This window comes from Pristiophorus japonicus, chromosome 16, assembly GCF_044704955.1.
Source record: "Pristiophorus japonicus isolate sPriJap1 chromosome 16, sPriJap1.hap1, whole genome shotgun sequence".
NCBI lineage: Eukaryota > Metazoa > Chordata > Chondrichthyes > Pristiophoridae > Pristiophorus > Pristiophorus japonicus.
The window spans coordinates 98,929,284-98,950,965 of NC_091992.1; the positions used below are offsets into that span (position 1 = coordinate 98,929,284).

At 44.4% G+C, this 21,682-nt stretch overlaps 1 protein-coding gene across 7 annotated transcripts in view; it reads left to right on the top strand.

Annotated features, from left to right (window-relative positions):
- ndel1b (nudE neurodevelopment protein 1-like 1b) overlaps positions 1-21,682 on the top strand; it is a 65,704-nt gene that overhangs the window by 14,798 nt on the left and 29,224 nt on the right. For all 7 annotated transcript variants that reach the window (XM_070857589.1, XM_070857591.1, XM_070857590.1 and 4 more), the window contains one exon: positions 2,883-2,980. In XM_070857589.1, coding sequence (XP_070713690.1) covers positions 2,895-2,980 — 86 coding nt within the window. In that variant the 5' untranslated portion in view covers positions 2,883-2,894. The remainder of the gene's footprint in view (positions 1-2,882; positions 2,981-21,682) is intronic.

Below are 21,682 nucleotides of genomic sequence, written 5' to 3' on the forward strand. Positions count from 1 at the left end.
CCTGTGTCTAATCTCAACTTGAACTCTTGGTAACCCCTTTTTTTCTGTCGATTCTGCAGTTGTCTGCATCTTGACATTTCTTTAGCTATTTTCCCATGAGTCCCTATCTTCATCCTTTTGCCACATTCTTTATCCATCTACCACATTCGCAACCCTTCTTTACACATTCTCAAAGTAAGTGGGCAAAAATTTGGCAGATGGAATATGATGTGGGATAATGTGAGGTTATCCACTTTTTGGCAGAGAAAATAGAAAAGCAACATAATTTAAATGGAGAAAAATTGCAAATTGCAAAGTGCTGCAGTGCAGAGGGACCTGGGGATCCTTGTGCATGAAACACAATGGGCTCAATTTTACCCAAGCCCATTTTCTGGCATATTGCCAGAGTTGTGCTGCTTATTTAGGTATAGAAATGCGCAAGAAGAACTTCTCAAGTTTCCCCTATGTTTGTGCTATAATCTGAAGCCACACAGCATGGCCAGTTGCCTTTGGGGGGGTGGGGGGCCTGCGGTCTGCGCTGGAAAAAGGAGCCGGGCCTTCTCCGTATGCGCGGTGGGAAAAAAACTGCCGTTCTTGATGTCGCTGAAAGGTTGCGCAGTAGAGCTCCAAGTTGGCAATCGAGTGAGGTGTCTTCCTGGTCTGTGGCCCCCAAATGAATGCCGGTCAGTTTTCTCCCCTGCCAAGCCTCTCCGGTCCCCAGTGAGTGCCGGTCCAGGTCCGCTCAGCTTCCTACCCCTAGCCCAGGCCGAATGGCCTCCGATTTACTTACTGGCCTAGGTGGCTGGTTCCTCCCCCTTTTGAGGAAAAAAAACTTACCTAAAAAAAACATAACTAACTGAGTTACGCTGGTGCAAATTGACTGGGGAAACTGGGGATTTTTAACTTTAGACCAGAAAAAGAAGCCTGCTCCAAAAAAACCAGCGCAAATACTGGGGAAAATTGAGTCTAAAGTTAGTCTGTAGGTAGAGCAAGTAATCAAGAAGACAAATGAAATGTTGCCTTTTATGGCAAGGGGGATAGAGTATAAAAGCAGAGAAGTCCTGCAACAACTGTACATGGTATTGATGAGACCACACCTAGAGTACTGTGTACAGTTTTGGTCTCCGTATTTAAGGAAGGATATATTTGCATTGGAGGTTGTTCAGGGAAGGTTCACGAGATTGTTTCCGGGGGAGGGGGGAGGGAAAGAGACAAAACAGGGAATTATAGACCAGTCAGCCTGACATCGGTGGTGGGGCAAATGTTGGAATAAATTAAAGATGTAATAGCAGCGCATTTGGAAAGCAGTGACCGGATCGGTCCAAGTCAGCATGGATTTATGAAAGGGAAATCATGCTTGACAAATCTTCTAGAATTTTTTTGAGGCTGTAACTAGTAGAGTGGATAAGGGGAGCCAGTGGATGTGGTGTATTTAGACTTTCAAAAGGCTTTTGACAAAGTCCCACACGAGATTAGTGTGCAAAGTTAAAGCGCATGGTATTGGGGGTAATGTACTGACGTGGATAGAGAACTGGTTGGCAGACAGGAAGCAGAGTAGGAATAAACGGGTCCTTTTCAGAATTGCAGGCAGTGACTAGTGGGATACCGTAAGGTTCAGTGCTGGGACCCCAGCTATTTACAATATACATCAATGATTTAGATGAAGGAATTTAATGTAATATCTCCAAGTTTTCAGATGACACTAAGCTGGGTGGCAGTGTGAGCTGTGAGGAGCATTCTAAAAAGTTGCAGGGTGACTTGGACAGATTAGGTGAGTGGACAAATACATGGCAGATGCGGTATAATGTAGATAAACGTGAGGTTATCCACTTTGGTGGTTAAAAACAGGAAGGCAGATTATTATCTGAATGGTGACAGATTAGTAAAAGGGGAGATGCAACGAGACCTGGGCGTCATGGTACATCAGTCATTGAAAGTTGGCATATAGGTACAGTAGGCGGTGAAGAATGTAAATGGCATGTTGGCCTTCATAGTGAGAGGATTTGAGTATAGCAGCAGGGAGGTCTTACTGCAGTTGTACAGGGCCTTGGTGAGGCCACACCTTGAATATTGTGTACAGTTTTGGTCTCCTAATCTGAGGAGGGACATTCTTGCTATTGAGGGAGTGCAGTGAAGGTTCACCAGGCTGATTCCCGGGATGACTGGACTGACATATGAAGAAAGACTAGATCGACTAGGCTTGTATTCACTGGCATTTAGAAGAATGAGAGGGGATCTCAGAGAAACGTATAAAATTCTGACAGGATTGGACAGGTTAGCTGCAGGACAAATGTTCCTGATATTGGGAAAGTCCAGCACCAGTGGTCACAGTCTAAGGATAAGGGGTAAGCCATTTAGGACCGAGATGAGGAGAAACTTCTTCACTCAGAGTTGTGAACATGTGGAATTCTCTACCACAAAGTTGTTGAGGCCAGTTCGTTAGATATATTCAAAAGGGAGTTAGATGTGCCATTTACAGCTAAAGGGATCAAGGGGTATGGAGAGAAAGCAGGAATAGGGTACATGATCAGCCATGATATTGAATGGTGGTACAGGCTCGATGGGCTGAATGGCCTACTCCACCTATTTTCTATGTTTCGATGATCTCATGTTCATATAATACCACATTAGGCAGTTGAAATTTTAGATCAAATTTGAAGTCTTTTAGTAAGTACCAAGTTTCATTCTACTGAAACTACTTTCTGAATACTACATTGCTCTGTACTAACTGTGGAATGTAAGCTACCCAAAACATTTTTTATAGGTTCCACTCCAAGGTTCATGAGAATAACATTCTTGAGACTGGCTTTTGTGCTGGCTTGTCTGTCAATTCAGCATGTAATCTTTGCTCCAGCAACAACCTGTACTACGATCTGAAATTAATGTTTTCTTGCCCTTTTTAGGTCCATTTCATCATGGATAGTGAGGAAAACCCAGAACTAGCAACTGCAGAAGAAAAAGTTGTGTATTGGAGAGACCTGGCTCTGAAATACAAGAGAAGGTTGGTACTGGTTGCATTTATATATACCTGTCTCAATTGTTACACTGTACATAGAAACTTTGGCCCCAAGTTTCGCCATGATTTGCTCCTGATTTTTAGGAGCAACTGGTGTAGAACGGAGTATCTTAGAAATTGGAATTCTCGCCATTTAGTTTGCTCCAGTTCTAGTCAGTTAGAACAGTTTCACTTTGGAACAGAATTTTTTTTCAAAAGGGGGCGTGTCCGGTCACTTGTGCCTGTTTTCAAAGTTTTGTCAGTGAAAACTTACTCCAAACTAACTTAGAATGGAGTAAGTGAAGATTTTTGTACGCTCGAAAAAACCTTGTCTACACTTTAGAAAATCAGGCGTAGGTTACAAATTGGGCGTAGGGAACGAGGTGGGGGGGGTGGAGGGGGGAAGGGAAGTCATTAAATTCTACAATCAATCTTTAGTTATACTTATACAAATATTATACAAATAAATCAAACCTGAATAAAAATGTATAAGCAAAGAAAATATTAAATAAACCATCTTCCTACCTGTGTGAAACAGCAGCAGCATTCGAGCTGCTGTGCTTCAGGCAGGCCTTTCATGTTGGAGACAGGCAGGGGTGTGGCGTCAGTGTCTCGACAGCAGTGGTAGGCGGGAAGCAGCCTTCGAGCTGAGCTGCAGTGCTTGAGGCAGGCCTTCATTCCCCGCGAAGATGCAGCACCCGGATGGACTTGAGGCCATTCGGCCATGAGATAGCAGCGGCATCAGTGGCTGGCCGGGAGCCGAAGAATGAACACAGGACACACGCAGCTGATTAAGATTCTTTAGGCCATTCGGCCATGCTTATGGGGCGGCGTCAGTGGGTCCAAGAAACAAATCTTCACTTTTTCTGCAGTCCTTTTAAAAATGGCCAAGTGCCAATGTTTGTTTGAGACTGCGCAGGGTTGCTGGCACCACGAAGGCTAATTTAAATTGTACCCGCCCCCTGCTACTTAGAAAATTGACTCGAGTGTTAGGCTCTGCCCCCGTTGCGAAGAGCGCGCCACGCCAAGCAGACATCGAGCTCATAATCGGACTTTTTTTTTTTTTTAAGGGCAGTTTTCGGCGCGAAAAACAGGCGCCCAGCTCGGAGGTGTGCCGTTTTCGCCGCGGAACGAAACTTGGGGCCAATGAAACTAGGTGCAGGAGCAGGCCATTCGGCTCTTCGAGCCTGCACTGCCATTCAATAAGATCATGGCTGATCATTCAGCCTCAGTACCCCTTTCCTGCTTTCTCTCCATACCCCTTGATCCCTTTGACCGTAAGGGCCATATCTAACTCCCTTTAGAATATATCTAACAAACTGGCCTCAATAACTTTCTGCGATAAGAGAATTCCACAAGTTAACCATTCTGAGTGAAGAAGTTTCTCCTCATCTTGGTCCTAAATGGCTTACCCCTTATTCTTAGACTGTGACCCTTGGTTCTGGAACTCCCCAGCAACGGGAACATTCTTCCTGCCTCTAACCTGTCCAATCCCATCAGAATTTTATATGTTTCTATGAGATCCCCTCTCATTCTTCTAAACTCCAGTGGATACAAGCCCAGTTGATCCAGTCTCTCCTCATGTCAGTCCTGCCATCCTGGGAATCAATCTGGTGAACCTTCATTGTCCTCCCTCAATAGTAAGAACGTCCTTCTCCTTAGGAGACCAAAACTGAACACAATATTCCAGGTGTGGCCTTAACAAGGCTTTGTACAACTGCAGTAAGACCGCCCTGCTCCTATATTCAAAAATCCTCTAGCTATGAAGGCCAACATGCCATTTGCTGCCTTCACCGCCTGCTGTACCTGCATGCCAAACTTCAATGACTGATGTACCATGACATCCAGGTCTTGCTGCACCTCCCCTTTTCCTAATCTGTCACCATTCAGATATTCTGTCTTTCTGTTTTTGCCACCAAAGTGGATAACCTCATTTATCCACATTATACTGCATCTGCCATGCATTTTCTCACTCACCTAACCTGTCCAAGTCACCCTGCAGCCTCTTCGCATCCTCCTCACAGCTTACACTGCCACCCAGCTTAGTGTCATCAGCAAACTTGGAGATATTACATTCAATTCCTGCATCTAAATCATTGTTATATATTGTAAATAGCTGGGGTCCCAGCACTGAACCCTGCAGCACCCCACTGGTCACTGCCTGCCATTCTGAAAAGGACCTGTTTATTCCGACTTTCTGCTTCCTGTCTGCCAACCAGTTCTCTATCCACGTCAGTACATTACCCCCAATACCATGTGCTTTAATTTTGCACATTAATCTCTTGTGTGGGACCTTGTCAAAAGCCTTTTGAAAGTCCAAATACACCACAACCACTGGTTCTCCCCAGTCCACTCTACCAGTTACATCCTCAAAAAATTCTAGAAGATTTGTCAAGCATGATTTCCCTTTCATAAATCCATGCTGACTTGGACCAATCCTGTCACTGCTTTCCAAATGCGCTGCTAGTTCATCTTTAATAATTGATTCCAACATTTTCCCAATTACTGATGTCAGGCTAACCAGTCTATAATTCCCCATTTTTTTCTCTCCCTCCTTTCTTAAAAAGTGATGTTACATTCGCTACCCTCCAGTCCATAGGAACTGATCCAGAATCGATAGAATGTTGGAAAATGATCACCAATGCATCCACTATTTCTAGGGCCACTTCCTTAAGTACTCTGGAATGCAGACTATCAGGCCCTGGGGATTTATCGGCCTTCAATCCCATCAATTTCCCTAACACAATTTCCTGACTAATAAGGATTTCCTTCAGTTCCTCCTTTTTTGCTAGCACCTCAGTCCCCTAGTATTTCCAGAAGGTTATATTTGTGTCTTCCTTAGTGAAGACCGATCTGAAGTATTTGTTCAACTGGTCTGTCATTTCTTTGTTCCCTATTATATAATTCAGGCCAGTGAAATTCTTCTTTGCTGGCTTGAATGCATCTTCCCAACAGGTCAGTTGTGATGCATTTTGGGGCTAAGAAAGTTGTTTTCTGGACTCGCTGAACCATACTGGAAACTTTTAAAGATGTCTCCTCCAGTACTTTTGTAGCAGTTATTGAGGGAAAAGTTAAAGAACTTTAAATCTAGACTGTGTGTGCCACTTTTCAGATTTATTTGTTGAAAGATTTGGAAAAAGACTTGAATTTATGTAGCGCCTTTCTCGACCATCAGATGTCTCAAAGCGCTTTACAGCTAATGAAGTACTTTTGGAACATAGTCACTGTTGTAAATGTAGGAAGTAATATGTGGAGGCACAGATCGATGGCGGTTCCTTTTACCTGCATTAACATTAAATAGCCTCTGGGCCAATCATGCTCTCGTGTGCTTTTGGGAAAGGAAAAGTGTTGATTTTGGTTTCGTGTTTACTGTGTCTAGATGTTACTTTTCTGTATTATTGGCGAGTCTCATTTCAATGCTCTGCAAATGATTCTCAAATACAGTTCTATTATTCCCACTTCATATTCACCAGTAACAATTGGTGTTGAATCAAGCAAGAAACTTCCATTCACATGCATGTATGTGTGTATATGTATTTCAGTGTAAATGTGTCTCTGCAGGGTATATGTGTGTGGCTGAGTGAATCTGAGTGTCTGTGGATGCATATGTGGAGATGCTTGTGTATGTGTTTTGTATTGTGTCTCTGTGCATGTTCATATGCACGTCAGCTTTTTGGATATTCCTAAGGTCTTTATACCCAGTGCAGGGAAAGGAAATAACGTTTAATATAATTGACAGGTTTCTAATTGCCTCGTCTGAGATTGTCCATTGTTAAACCACAGCTGTCAATCCCCCGCATTTGCAACAGACATCAGCTTTTTGACCCTCGTCAATGCAGTTCGCATGGGTACTTGGAAAAAGACTTGCATTTATATAGCGCCTTTCACGACCACCGGACGTACATGAATGCTTTACAGCAATTAAGTATTTTTGAATTGTAGTCACTGTTGTAATGTAGGAAACACAGCAGCCAGTTTTCGCACAGCAATATAATGAGCACATAATCTGTTTTCGTGATGTTGATTTAAGGGATAAATATTGACCAGGATACTGGGGGTAACTCCCCTGCTCTTCTTTGAAATATTACCATGGGATCTTTTACATCCACCTGAGAGAGCAGACGGGACCTCTGTTTAACATCTCATCCAAAAGATGGCACCTGCACCAATGCAAGTCAGCACTGCACTGGAGTGTCAGCCTAGATTTTTGAGCTCCAGTCTCTAGAGTGGGACTTGAGTTTACAACCTTCGGACTCCCAACTGAGCCACGGCTGACAGGGTACTCGGGAAAACAGCAGATTTGGGAATGGTTAAAATCTGGTAACTGACAGGTGAAACTTGACATGCTTTTGTCTACGAGTGAAAACTAGATAGAGACCAAACTTGGAGAAACCAACTGGGAGTCACACGTTTTGGTGAAGAACAGACGTGATTGAAGTTAGTAGTGCCATAAAGATGTTTACTTAATAGGATCTACACTGCAGGTGCCGATTTAAAAATTGGAACCTTTCTTCCTGTGGGAGACTTCGGAGTCCTGCAGAATAGGTAGACAAACTGTGCGCTCTACCTGGAACATGGCAAGCGAACCCCAGGTGGGCAGAGGAAATGTTTTAAGGACACCCTCCAAGCCTCCATGATAAAGTGCAACATCCCCATCGACACCTGGGAATTCATGGCAAAAGACCACCCTAACTGGAGGAAGAGCATCTGGGAGGGCACTGAGCACCTCGAATCTCGTCGCCGAGAACATGCAGAAAACTAGCGCAGGAAATGGAAGGAGCATGTGGCAAACCAGACTCTCCACCCTTTCCTTCAGTGACTGTCTGTCCCACCTGTGACAGAGATTGTAATTCCTGTATTAGACTGAACTCTGAGTGGAAGCAAATCTTCCTCGATTTCGAGGGACTGCCTATGATGATGCAGTCTCGTAGACAGTTTAAGTTAGCGGTGCATGGTCATACGCAAGCACTTTTCATCAGTAGGTGCATCACTGCGTTGACTACTGAAGCTGTAGGTTGAAGTTTTGTATGTGGTCTACAGACTTACAATATGTGCCTTTATGATCCAGGCATACAAATTACATAGGGGCCTTTCTACTCCTGTGATTTTGTTGTGGAGGTGATTGTTATGTATGCAACCCTATGTAACCAGTATCATACCCCCACCAGAGGGTGTACCTGTTGGAGTCCCAGGCTTCCCATGCTGTACCAACACTCGAGTTAGAATAAAGGAGCTAAGATCACACTTTTATGTCTACAGTACTCAGTTACATTACCTTATTATGAACATAACTGACGACGAGATAACGAACCATCACGTGGAAATGCACAGAACTGTTGGTATCCTGGAGAAATTCTCAGAAGGGAACGATTGGGAGGCCTTCATGGAGCGACTTGACCAATACTTTGTGACCAACGAGCTGGAAGGGGATGAGAACGCTGCCAAATGAAGGGCGATCCTCCTCACCGTCTGTGGGGCAACAACCTATGGCCTCATGAAGAATCTTCTAGCTCCGGTGCAACCAACAACCAAATCGTATGAAGAGCTGTGTACATTGGTCCGGGAGCACCTAAATCCAAAGGAAAGCGTTCTGATGGCAAGGTATCGATTTTACACGTCAACGGTCTGAAGGCCAGGAAATGGCGAGCTACGTCGCCGAACTAAGGCGCCTTGCGGGACATTGCGAATTCGATGGACTCCTTGAGCAAATGCTAATAGACTTCTTTGAGCTTGGCGTTGGCCATGAGGTTATCATTCGCACTGACTGTTGAAACACCGACCCCAAGCAAAGCCATAATGATAGCCCAGGCATTTATGTCCACCAGCGAGAACACCAAACAAGTTTTGCAGCATAGAGGTTTCGGCAAGTACTGTACACAAAGTAACATTGTTTTCAGGCAGGAATGCATATGGCAGAACGCACTTGCCTGCAGCTGCATGACCTCAGATGACCCAGAGTCAGCCATCAAACATTAATGCAAGGCAGTTAACGCCTTGATGCCGCGGAGGTGATCATCGAGCCCATCATTGCCACTTCAAACACTGTGCAAAGGCTGTGGAACAATGGGACACCTCCAGCGAATGTGCAGACGAGCTGCAAATCACCATGTTGCAGAGGAAGATCGATCTATGGCGGATCAGGCTGAACTAGAGACTCGAACCAAGGAGGCAAGTGTATGGGGTACACACCTTGACCACGAAATGTCCACCGATCATGCTAAAAAGTTGAAGTGGACGGAATTCCAGTATCCATGGAACTGGACACTGATGCGAGTCAAATCTATCGTGAGCAAAAATGCCTTCGACAGGCTGTGGTGCAACAAGGCACACAGGTCCAAGCTTAAACCCATTCATACCCTGTAATTGGCAGCGCAGCAGTAAAAGTCTCCTATGATGGAGCAGTGCACGAACTACCACTATGGATTGTACCAGGAGATGGCCCCACACTGTTCGGCAGAAGCTGGTTCGGAAAAATCCGCTGGAACTGGGACGACATCAGAGCGCGCTCATCCGTCAACGATGCTTCATGCACCCAGATTCTGAGCAAGTTTCCATCATTGTTTGAACCAGGCATCGGAAGTTTCTCTGGAGCGAAGGTGCAGATCCACTTTGTTCCCGGTACACGACCCATTCACCACAAGACACAGGCGGGGCCATATATGATGTGAAAGTGGAAATCGAGCTGGACCGGCTGCAGCGAGAAGGCATCATCGCGCCAGTGGAATTCAACGAGTGGGCTAGTCCGATTGTTCCAGTCGTCAAAGATGATGGCACGGTCAGAATTTGTGGGGATTATAAAGTAACGATTAACTGTTTTTCGCTACAGGACCAGTACCCGCTATCCAAGGCAGATGACCTATTTGTGACTCTGGTTGGAGGAAAGACATTCACCAACTTGGACCTGACCGACCTACATGACGCAGGAGCTGGCGCAATCTTTGAAAGGCCTCACCTGCATCAACACGCGCACAGGTCTGATCATCTGCAATAGATGCCCGTTTGGGATTCGATCGGCCGCGGCTGTTTTTCAAAGGAACATGGAGAGCCTGCTAAAGTCGGTTCCGTGCACCGCGGTTTTCCAGGGCGACATAATGATCACTGGTCGGGACACCATCGAACAGTTGAAGAACCTGGAAGAGGTTCTAAGTCGGCTAGATCGCGTGGGACTCGGGTTGTGTTTTCCTGGCGCCAGAGGTGGCATTCTTTGGGAGAAGAATCGTGGCCGATGGCATCAGACCCACCGATGCCAAGACGGAGGCCATCAAGAACTCGCCGAGACCACACAACGTGACAGAACTGTGGTCTTTACTGGGACTCTTCAACTATTTTGGTAATTTCCTACCCGGGTTAAGAACCCCTACATGTGCTGCTACGCAAGGGAGATGACTGGATATGGGGAAAATCACAAGAGGCTGCTTTTGAGAAGTCAGAAATCTTATGTTCCAACAAACTGCTTGTTCTGTATAACACACGTAAAGGTTTAGTGCTAGCATGCGATGCGTCTTCATACAGGGTCGGGTGTGTGTTACAACGAGCAAACTAATCGAGAACATTGCAACTGGTCGCCTATGCGTCCAGGAGTTTGTCCAAGGGCAAAAGGGCCTACAACGTGATTGAAAAAGAAGCTCTGGTATGTATTTACGGGGTGAAAAAATTGCAGCAGTATCTGTTTGGTCTTAAGTTTGAGTTAGAAACTGACCATAAGCCGCTCATATCGCTATTCTCAGGGCAAAGGGATTAATACCAATGCCTCTGCCCGCATCCAAAGATGGGTGCTTACGCTGTCTACATATAACTATGTAATCCGCCACAGACCAGACACACACAACTGCACTGATGCTCTGTCGGCTACCATTGCCCACCACCATGCTCTTGGTGATGGATGCATTTGAAAATGAAAAGTCACCCGTTACGGCCCGCCAGATCAGGCTCAGGACCTGGACCAGCCAGGCAGGATCCTTTACTGTCCCTTGTTTTTTTTTTTAAAAAGTGTGTCCTCCATGGGAGCTGGTCCAGCGTCCTAGCAGAGATACTTGAAGAGATCAAGCCGTTCCAGCGACGCAAAGACGAAATGTCCATACAGGCGGACTGTCTTTTTTGTGGAGCAATCGTGTGGTTTTGCCTAAGAAAGGCAGGGAAACGTTCATAAGCAACCTACACAGTACCCACCCAGGCATAGTAATGAAAGCTATAGCCAGATCCCATGTGTGGTGGCCCGGCATCAACTCAGATTTGGAGTGATGCGAGCGACAATGCAACACTTGCGCTCAAATGTTTTTGGTTGTTGATGCTTATTCAAAATGGATTTAGTGTGTAATAATGTCTGTAAGCACGTCCACTGCCACCATCGAAAGCCTGCAAGCCATGTTTGCCACGCACGGCCTGCCTGATGTCCTTGTCAGCGACAATGGGCCGTGCTTCACCAGTGTCATCCAACGGCCAGGCAGAACGAGCAGTCCAAACCATCAAGCAAAGCTTGGAACGTGTGTTGGGAGGTTCTCTGAAGACCCGCCTGTCCCGAGTCCTGCTCAGCTACCGCACCAGACCCCACTCGTTCATCGGGCTTCCCCCAGCCGAGCTCATGAAAAGGGCGCTCAAAACAAGACTCTCTTGTCCACCCTGATCTCCATGACCATGTCGAGGACAGGTGGCATCAATAAAGCATGTATCATTGTGCAAACTTGTCACCAGATATTGAAGTCAATGACCCTGTATTTGTATTCAACTATGGACATGGTCCCAAATGGCTTGCTGGCACTGTCATAGCCAAAGAAGGGGAGTAGGGTGTTTCAGGTCAAACTTGCTAATGGACTAACTGCAGAAAGCATTTGGACCAAACCAAACTGCGATTCACAGCCACGAGCAACCCGAAGAGGACACCACCAACTTGACCCTCCAACACACACGCGCAAGTGACAACCCGACATCATGGTTGACCACAAAGCTGAACTCGCCATGATAAAGGAGCTAAGGTCATACTTATGTCTACAGTACTCAATTACATTACCTTATTATGAACATAACAGTGATAATGTGTGTGAAGTTTAAACCTTCCTTGTTGACTTTCTGGTGCGATTTGTCCTAGCTTGCTTGCTTGGAGTAATGTTGATTGGTGCCTTGAGCATATTAAGTGCTGTGGATGTGGAATGTTCAGGGCAATTTTGTTACATCTGAGTTATCGGCTTCTGTTGCAAGTCTGCTTGCTGGCTTTGAGTGGGCTGTTGTGAATACTTACTGCTATTGCAGCTGTATCACATCCAAAGTATTTTGTTCTGTCTTCATGAGCTTCAAAACTCCAGTTAGCAAATGTAACCGCTTCAATTTTCACAGAAAAACAGACTGAATTGTGATCCCAAAACACTAAATTTAAAAAGAAATCCAGTGATAATTAAATAAATGTAACTTATTCAGTTGCCTTGATAGTGGCATTTGCTGTAGGCCATTTTCCAAAGCTGTTTTTCAGTTGTACATTCGTTCCTGTTTATTTGCAACTCGCTTAATTGCAATTCCCATTTTAAAGTAACCAAGAGTCCTGTTTTCTCCCTATACTTCTAATTGTGAAAAGTTAATTTTATTGAAATTCCTGCTTGTATGCATCTCTAACGAGAATTGTCACCATTGAATCTGAGGCTTTCATCTCCATCAGATTGGGTTCAACAGTCAACGTGCCAAAGTACCGGTTTGACCTGTTTTCCACCTTATTGTTAGTGTTGTGTGAGTGAGGGAGGAACGGTAGTTGAACTTCCAGATGGTTGAACAAAATCGTGACATGTCTCTACGTGTGCAAGTGGATGTTTTGAATAGTTTGAAGGAATTGAGCAGTCAAAAGCTAGTCACGTGGAAGCATGGCATTAAAAGTGGACATCTTGGAAGGACTGGGAAAGAAATGAAAACCAGAATAGGAAATAAAGTGTAAAAGTATGATAGCCGATGGGATTCCCAGCTGTTTGAGTTGGAATTCGATCTTTTTGTTTCAGTGGATGATGACCTTGACATCTGCAGAAAGGTGACTGATTCAGAAATGTTTTTTTTCTCTAAAGATCTCTGAAGCGGAGATGGCACAAGAAGTAAATAATGTGCTAGAGCAGGAAATTCCCAAAGTTAGCGAGGTAGATTTTGCACTGTGCGTTCCACCTTAATTCGAGTCAAAAGATAGTGAAATGTTTGAATTTTATGACGACTTCTTAGGCAGTCCCTTGAATCGAGGATGACTTCCACGCCAAAAAGGAATGAGTTTGAGTTCACAGGTGTTTCAATGAAGGACCTAATATTCCAGGACCCGAACTGCATATTGAAGGGTGGAACATGCCTGTGCATGGATTTTTTTTAAGTGGTGGCCATTGCACACGAGCCACCACGCTGGCTTGACGGAGCTAGGTCTTAGTCCAGTGGCAAGGATTAACCAAGATGACTGGAGACCAGCTCTGCTGCACGGACCTAGGACGCGCACACGTCGCAGTGTGGGTTGGGCCATGCTGCCCCTGGGCCCACGCCTCTCCTAGGCCCCGATCATGTTGCTCTATAATCTCTCGCCGCTCCTGCTTTACCTGCCACGCTCCAATCAGTAACCTGGACCATGATGTCCAATCCAGTTGCCCTTGTCACTGCCGTCGCCCTCCTGCACTAGCACGCACCGCTCCCTGGAACGGTATGCTCCTTTTAAGACCCCGACCTGCCGCAGATGTTCCCTCATAAGTCGGGGCTGCCACGCTGAATTTTATGTACTGGATGGGGAACTACGGAGGTTGTTTCCGCTCTATACCAAAAAACCCCATTTTTCTGTGATTCTGTGTTGTATTTAATTTTTAAGATATGATATCATCCCCCCCCCCCCCAGGGCACTAAGATGTGGTATGAAATTTCGGCAAATAAAGGTTAAACATAAGAACACAAGAATTGGGAGCAGGAGTAGGCCATTCGGCCCCTCGAACCTGCTCCGCCATTCAATATGACTTATCTTCTACCTCAACTCCACTTTCTTGCATTTATCCCTTGATTCTATTAATATTCAAATGTTGCTGTGCACGAGCCCTGCTTTGAGTTTTGTTCCTTCTGACTCTTTAGAAATTCCCATTTGCGAGGTTGTCCCACGCGGGTTCTGCTGTACTTTTTTGTTGTCAGATTTTTTGAAGCCATTTGTCAGATTTTTTTTTGTTTTCTAGGGTTGGCATGTTTGAGTATGTTCACAAGACAATAATGTGGAGATAACCTTTTAAACCCTGTTTTGAATCATTGGTCTAACAATAACAACCGTGGCTATCTAGGGAAATCAGGGATAGTATTAAAGCCAAGGAAGTGGCATACAAATTGGCCAGAAATAGCAGCGAACCTGGGGACTGGGAGAAATTTAGAACTCTGCAGAGGAGCACAAAGGGTTTGATTAGGGCAGGGAAAATGAAGTACGAGAAGAAGCTTGCAGGGAACATTAAGGCGGATTGCAAAAGTTTCTATAGGTATGTAGAGAGAAAAAGGTTAGTAAAGACAAACTTGGGTCCCCTGCAATCAGAATCAGGGGAAGTCATAACGGGGAACAAAGAAATGGCAGACCAATTGAACAAGTACTTTGGTTCAGTATTCACTAAGGAGGACACAAACAACCTTCCGGATATAAAAGGGGTCAGAGGGTCTAGTAAGGAGGAGGAACTGAGGGAAATCTTTATTAGTCGGGAAATTGTGTTGGGGAAATTGATGGGATTGAAGGCCGATAAATCCCCAGGGCCTGATGGACTGCATCCCAGAGTACTGAAGGAGGTGGCCTTGGAAATAGCTGATGCATTGACAGTCATTTTCCAACATTCCATTGACTCTGGATCAGTTCCTATCGAGTGGAGGGTAGCCAATGTAACCCCACTTTTTAAAAAAGGAGGGAGAGAGAAAACAGGGAATTATAGACCGGTCAGCCTGACCTCAGTAGTGGGTAAAATGATGGAATCAATTATTAAGGATGTCATAGCAGCGCATTTGGAAAATGGTGACATGATAGGTCCAAGTCAGCATGGATTTGTGAAAGGGAGATCATGACAAATCTTCTGGAATTTTTTGAGTATGTTTCCAGTAAAGTGGACAAAGGAGAACCAGTTGATGTGGTATATTTGGACTTTCAGAAGGCTTTCGACAAGGTCCCACACAGGAGATTAATGTGCAAAGTTAAAGCACATGGGATTGGGCAATTCACTAAATATATTCAAAAGGGAGTTAGATAAAGTCCTTACTACTCGGGGGATCAAGGGGTATGGCGTGAAAGCAGGAAGGGTTACTGAAGTTTCATGTTCAGCCATGAACTCATTGAATGGCGGTGCAGGCTAGAAGGGCTGAATGGCCTGCTCCTATTTTTTATGTTTCTATTAACATGATCTTTGTCTCAGTGAACCATTCTCCAACCTACAGTGTTTAGTAAAATATGTACTGGTGGAGTTGAGCATTTGATTCTATTTTTGGCAAGATGTGTTTTTCCTGCCGACTGGTGCATAGAATCTCTTGTGATCAAATCACATGCTTTAAGTAGGAATGATATCCATTCTTCTTTTACTGCACATTACATGGAAATGCTATATTTTGTCAGTGTTGAATCAATGTGCATTTATGAAAAAAAAAGTTCAAACTTCTAAAGCTGCTTATCCTGCATAATGTACATTTTGTGATTGAACTGACAAAATTATGCTGCAGAATTTGCTGTGACTTCAGAATACTCCTCTTAGCTACAGTCCCAAAAGCTACGGTGCTGCCATGTATGTATTTATTCTTTTGTTTAATTGTGACTATCGCTTGACTGCTTCTACAACAGGATGGTTTTGTTAACCAATTTTGCTGTTTTTTTAAAAAAAAAAAAACTCTCAATTAATTCACTGCCGAAATGGTGGGTAAGATCTCACCACCGTCACACTTGATATCCAGCTACTTTTGCATTGTGCAAAACCCAACTAGTATCCCTGAATCCGATGCTTGGGTCTCCTAGCCAGCTGTAAGCGAATGTAAAGCTGTCAGACTTGCTCGGCCAGCTGCCAGGAAGAGGCATTTTTAGACGAGTGCATGTGATACTGTTTTTCAAGGCCAACAAGCTTGGAGTAATTTCCACAAAGTTTCAAAATAAACAGTTCTGCAATAACACTATAGAACTATTAATCAATTAGTTAGTGCTATAGCTGTTTTGTGAAAATGTTGGTCTGGACAGTAAGTGGATTCTACTGGGTGTTCTCTTTGTCAACACAAGTTGAAAGAAAGCATAAGCTACCAAAAGGACTTTGTAGTATTTAATGTAAGAAGCTAACTGTGAGATAAAGCATTATCTGGTACTGTCCCCCTCTCTCTCAAATCTGCCATCATCACCCCTCTTCTCAAAAACCAACCCTTGACCTCTCTGTCCTTGCTACTACCACTCCATCTCTAACCTCCCTTTCCTCTCGTCCTTGAACGTGTTGTCACCTCCCAAATCTGTGCCAATCTTTCCTGCAACTCCATGTTTGAATCTCTCCAATCACATTTCTGCCCCTGCCACAGTAGTGAAATGGCTCTCATCAAAGTCACAAACTATCCCTCCTCATCCAGCTTGACTTGTCTGCAGCCTTTGACACGGTTGACCACACTATCCTTCTCCAATGCCTCTCCACCATCGTCCAGTTGGGTGGGACTGCACTCGCCTGCTTCCATTCTTATCCATCTAATCATAGCCAGAGAATAACCTGCAATGGCTTCTCTTCCTACTCCTGCGTTGTTGCCTCTGGTGTCCCCCAAGGATCTGTCCTTCGTCTCCTTCATCAATTTCTCATCTACATGTTGCCCCTTGGCGACAACATCTGAAAACACAGCATCAATTTTCACATGTACGCTGATTACACCCAGCTCTACCTCAATACCACTTTTCTCGACCCCCTCCATGGTCTCTAAATTGTCAGACTGCTTATCTGACATCCAGTTCTGGATGAGCAGAAATTTTCTCCAATTGAATATTGGGAAGACCGAAGCCATTTTTTTTCGTTTTTTTTTTCCCCCACCACAAACTCCGTTCCTTAGCCACTGACTCCATCCCTCTCCCAAACATCTGTCTGAGACTGAGCCACATTATTCGCAACCTTGGTGTCATATTTGACCATGAAATGAGCTTCCGACCACACACCCGCAGCATAACTAAGGCCTCCTATTCCCACCTCTAACATCGCCCGTCTCTGCCCTTGCCTCAGCTCATCCATACCTTCGTTACCTTTAGACGTGACTATTACAAAGCACGCTTGGCTGTCCTCTCTCATTCTACCCTACGTAAACTTGAGGTGATCTAAAACTTGGCCAAGTTCGCACCAACTTGACTCGCACTAAGTCCTGCTCACTAATCATTCCTGTGCTAGCTGACCTACATTGGCTCCTGGTTGAGCAACATCTCGATTTCAAAATTCTCATCCTTGTTTTCAAATCCTTCCATGGCCTTGTCCCACCCTATTTCTGTCATCTCCTTCTGCCCCACAACCCCCGCCCCCCAAGATATCTGTGCTCCTCTTGAGCATCCCTGATTATAACTGCTCAACCATTGGTGGCCGTGCCATCTGTTGCCTAGGCCCTAAGCTCTGGAATTCCCTGCCTAAACCTCTCTGCCTCTCCCTTTCTTTCCTCCTTTTAAGACACTACTTAAAACCTACCTCCTTTGACCAAGCTTTTGGTCACCAGCCCTAATTTCTCCTTGTGTGGCTCGGTATCACATTTTGTGTCTCAATACACCTGTGAAGCTCCTTGGGAAGTTTTAGTATGTTAAAGGTGCTATATAAATTCAAGTTGTTGTTGTAAACCGTTCAAAAACCATGAAAATCCTTTTACGTAGCTCTTACTCTTTGTTTATAGATCTGAATGCAGACAACATTTAGTGGCTGCAAAACAGCGCTCCCAAATGTTCAGAACGACCATATAACTAATTGATGGTGCATACACAGGTACTGGACCCTACCTTAAGTAGCTATGGCATAATGGGGTATGCTGTGTGCAAGAGAGAATGAGACTGTAGGGGATGCACTGTACCTGGACAAAATGTTCTACTGAAGTATTGTATGGTATATGTTTGCCCAGCGCTGCATTAAAAGCTATTACAGCATTGTCAAATAAGTTGGTTTATTTTAACCGTTAACATTATTAAATTAATTAAACTGTTTGTCTAAGGGATTTGCTCCATCTTGCCTCTGCTGTCTCATACATCCAAGCTCTTGGGGTCCTCCTGTGCTTTTTCTCTTCCCCAGCTCCCGGCTGCTCTGTTTGTGCCAGATTGTTCAGCCACTTCAGCCCTACCTTATGAAACTCCCTCCCTAAATCTATTCGCCTTACCACTCATTGTGCCTTTAAAACTTTCTTATTTTCAATAATCATTTAAATATATAGTCTACTACATTATCTTACATTCTGTTGTCTTTACTGTTAATTTTAAAACTATTTTTCTGAAATTTTAAATTGGCCTGTCACAGTTCCTTATTTTCTATCCCGTTTGTTCAATGCTCTGAAATTGACACATATTGTGACTTTAAATGTAATGCAGTCACGTGATTGCACAAATCATGTCTGCTATTAACTGTGCAACATTTTGTTTTACTGTTCAATAAGCTGTTACTGTGTAATTCAGTTGAGCATTAGTGAGGCAAGATTTTTTCCATTTCTGCAGTATATAATGAGCTTTTGTTTCCTCGAAATTCCATAATTTCAGCAAACTACATACAATAACCAGAGGGCTCAGTGTGTGGTCTAAAATAAAATTATTTAGTTCTGGATTGCTTGGTTCCTGATTTGAAGTAATCAGAACAAAGTATTAAAGTTTTCCCCAAATACAAAATATGTAATGTATTAAAAGAGGAGCAAAATGACACACTTTTTAAAGTTGTCTATTTCAATTGTTTACTTGTGTAGTTGATCCTCTGCTCCTCTGCCAAATGTTACTGTAACATCATCATAGGCAGTCCCTCGAAATCGAGGAAGACTTGCTTCCACTCTGTGTTCTTAGGTGACTGAACAGTCCAATACAGGAATTAGTCTCACAGGTGGGACATAGTCGCTGAAGGAAAGGGTGGATGGGAAGACTGGTTTGCCGCACACATGCCTGCGCGTGCTTTCTGCATGCTCTCGGCGATGAGACTCAAGGTGCTCAGTGCCCTCCTGGATGCTCTTCCTCAACTTAGGGCGGTCTCTGGCCAGGGACTCCCAGGTGTCGGGAATGCCGCACCTTATCAAGGAAGTCCTGAGGGTGTCCCTGAAACATTTCCTCTGCCCACCTGGGGCTCGCCTGCCATATAGGAGTTCAGAGTACTGTGATGCAGACAGCCTATAATATCGCATGTCAGGAGCCATTGGCCGGAATTTGTGGTGGCTAATACCAGCAAACAGAATTTACTGCTTTACCCCTTTTGAAACTGTCTGCAAATTCAGGATGTAGCACATATGCATCCTGACGCAGAAATCTTGACATTGCGGCCAGGCATTCACTACTTCGAGCAGGCTGCGCAGTGGATCCCGCCCCCTGCATAGCCGGCAATCAGTGAAATGGATGAAAACTTGGGCTTTACCACGGTAATATTGCTGTTAAATACCCCATTAAAATGTAGGCCTTGATTGAATAGGTGTTTTGAGTCTTGTCAGACAAACTAATAAATAGATGCTGATTTTTTTTTCCCTGTTAAATGAAATTCTTCAAATGAATCTCCTGTTGGAATGAGCAGAGGATGCAATCTGTAGCTGTACATGAGTAACTAAATGAAGGCAGCATTTGAACCTATGGTGTAATTTATTGGCTGAAAAATATAGTCCATGGTATTGAGTTTGCCCTTCCAGCTTTTAATCTTTTTGTTTGAGAGAGATTCAGGAGTTATTGGCTATTATAGCTTCTCTTATTTTGAAACTGAACTGTTGTCATACTGATAATATGGATAATAAAAGTTGCCAGAGCTGTATTTGATGACTGGAAGGATGATTCCAGTTCATAGCAAGGAGATCTGGAGCTAAAGTAGATAGAAGAAGGGGTTGGAGTTTAACTACTGGCTTGCATTACTCAAAATATCTGTGCGAAACCAGGAGACATAATTATGTCATTAGATGCTGCTATCTAACCTGAAAATTACAGTATTTGTTGAATATTGTTGCTTATAGATCACTTAATTGTTAATATTCCAGGTACCTGCTAGTGCCATCTGGACGGTCAGACCATACGGACACCCTATATGTTTGTGCTGGGCTGGATGGAAATACTATTGGGAAGAAATTTGTGTGGTTTGCGCCACACGTTGGCACTGAGATGATGCTAAAATGCTGTTGACAGCTGATGCTGGTTCCAGCACCGCACACCATATCGGTGTTGCTGGTAGTGCTGCCGGTAACCTCGCTCACCAGGATTGAGATTGTGACATCTGCGTGTATAACGCTCACTGGACGTCCGATCTCCAACATTTGATTTAGCCACTTGCCTTAATGGCAGTGCAGAACGACGACAGGGAGAGCTGGCGTCTACAAGCAGAAAGCAGGCTGCAGCAGCAATATTTAAAGGCACCATCCCCAATTGGCTGTACCTTACAGGGTTTTGCAGTTTCTGTGCCTGTTTGCTATTTCCTGCAACTGAAACAGCTCTCTTTAGTTATTTCAAGTTATTTTTTTGGTGACTGGGAGTGTTCATTCAAGTGCAGACGTCACTACTTCATTATTTGTGAAAGGCTTCTGCTCCTAACACTTCCTCACAGTCCTGGGGGCTGCGGGATTGCAGGATTACCTCATGAAGACGAGGCAGAGTAGGAGGAACAGGAGGGAGGGTGGCCGTGACATGACGAGATGAGACAATCAGCCTTTTGGACGGGCTGTCCATGACCGGCTCATCAGACTCCGATTTACATGAATGAAACCCCAGATGCCTGTAGCTTACCACATCCCCATCGTACAATCCCTGTCTCATGGTGTATCACAGCGTCCTGATGGGCACAAAGGTGAAATGAGAGATACCACAAAATATTCTGAACACCATTAATAAATGTATCTATAAACAAGAGCACAAAATATTCCAAACACTTAATATATCTATAAATGTATTACGTGACATGAATTCTAATAATTAATGATCCTTGTGCCTGCCATAATTTGAATAGCTTTCATTGTGCCTATGGTGAGATGTGGGTGTGAATGTTGCTAGGTATAGATTGTTGGTGGGTGAGTCCTGAAGGTGTGATACATTGAGCAGTGTGAGAAGCTTGTGGTACAGATGGTGGTATGTAGCATTGGTTGAAGACTTCACTCACATTGACCAGCCATGTGAGCTTGTTAAACTTCCTCCTGCACTGGGTGTGGGACCTGGGGATGTGTCACCTTCCTTCACATAGTCCAGCAGACATGTGGTGAGGGCCTCCTGCCAATTGATACAGGACCACCTGCCTTCTCTCCACCGCTAAAACCAATACCTCAAGTTTCCTTGGGGAAAATCCTGGGCTTTCTCCCTGGGGTGGCGATCTGCCATCAGTATTTGTAAATAACTGCTCCTGCTCTTTGTCCTTATGGTGGTTGAGGCAGATGTACAACCAACAATGCTGAGAATGAGGTGCTGCCGCATCAATGGACCTCCCCTTTAAGTAGTGAAAAACATCTGTGGCAATCATTACTTGGGTTTAGACTACACCCGATATTGGTCCATCTTTTCAGTGTAACACTAATGAGCTTGGGTTTTTAGACTAGAATCATGACTACAATCATTTTCATGAGGAGTGAGGTGAA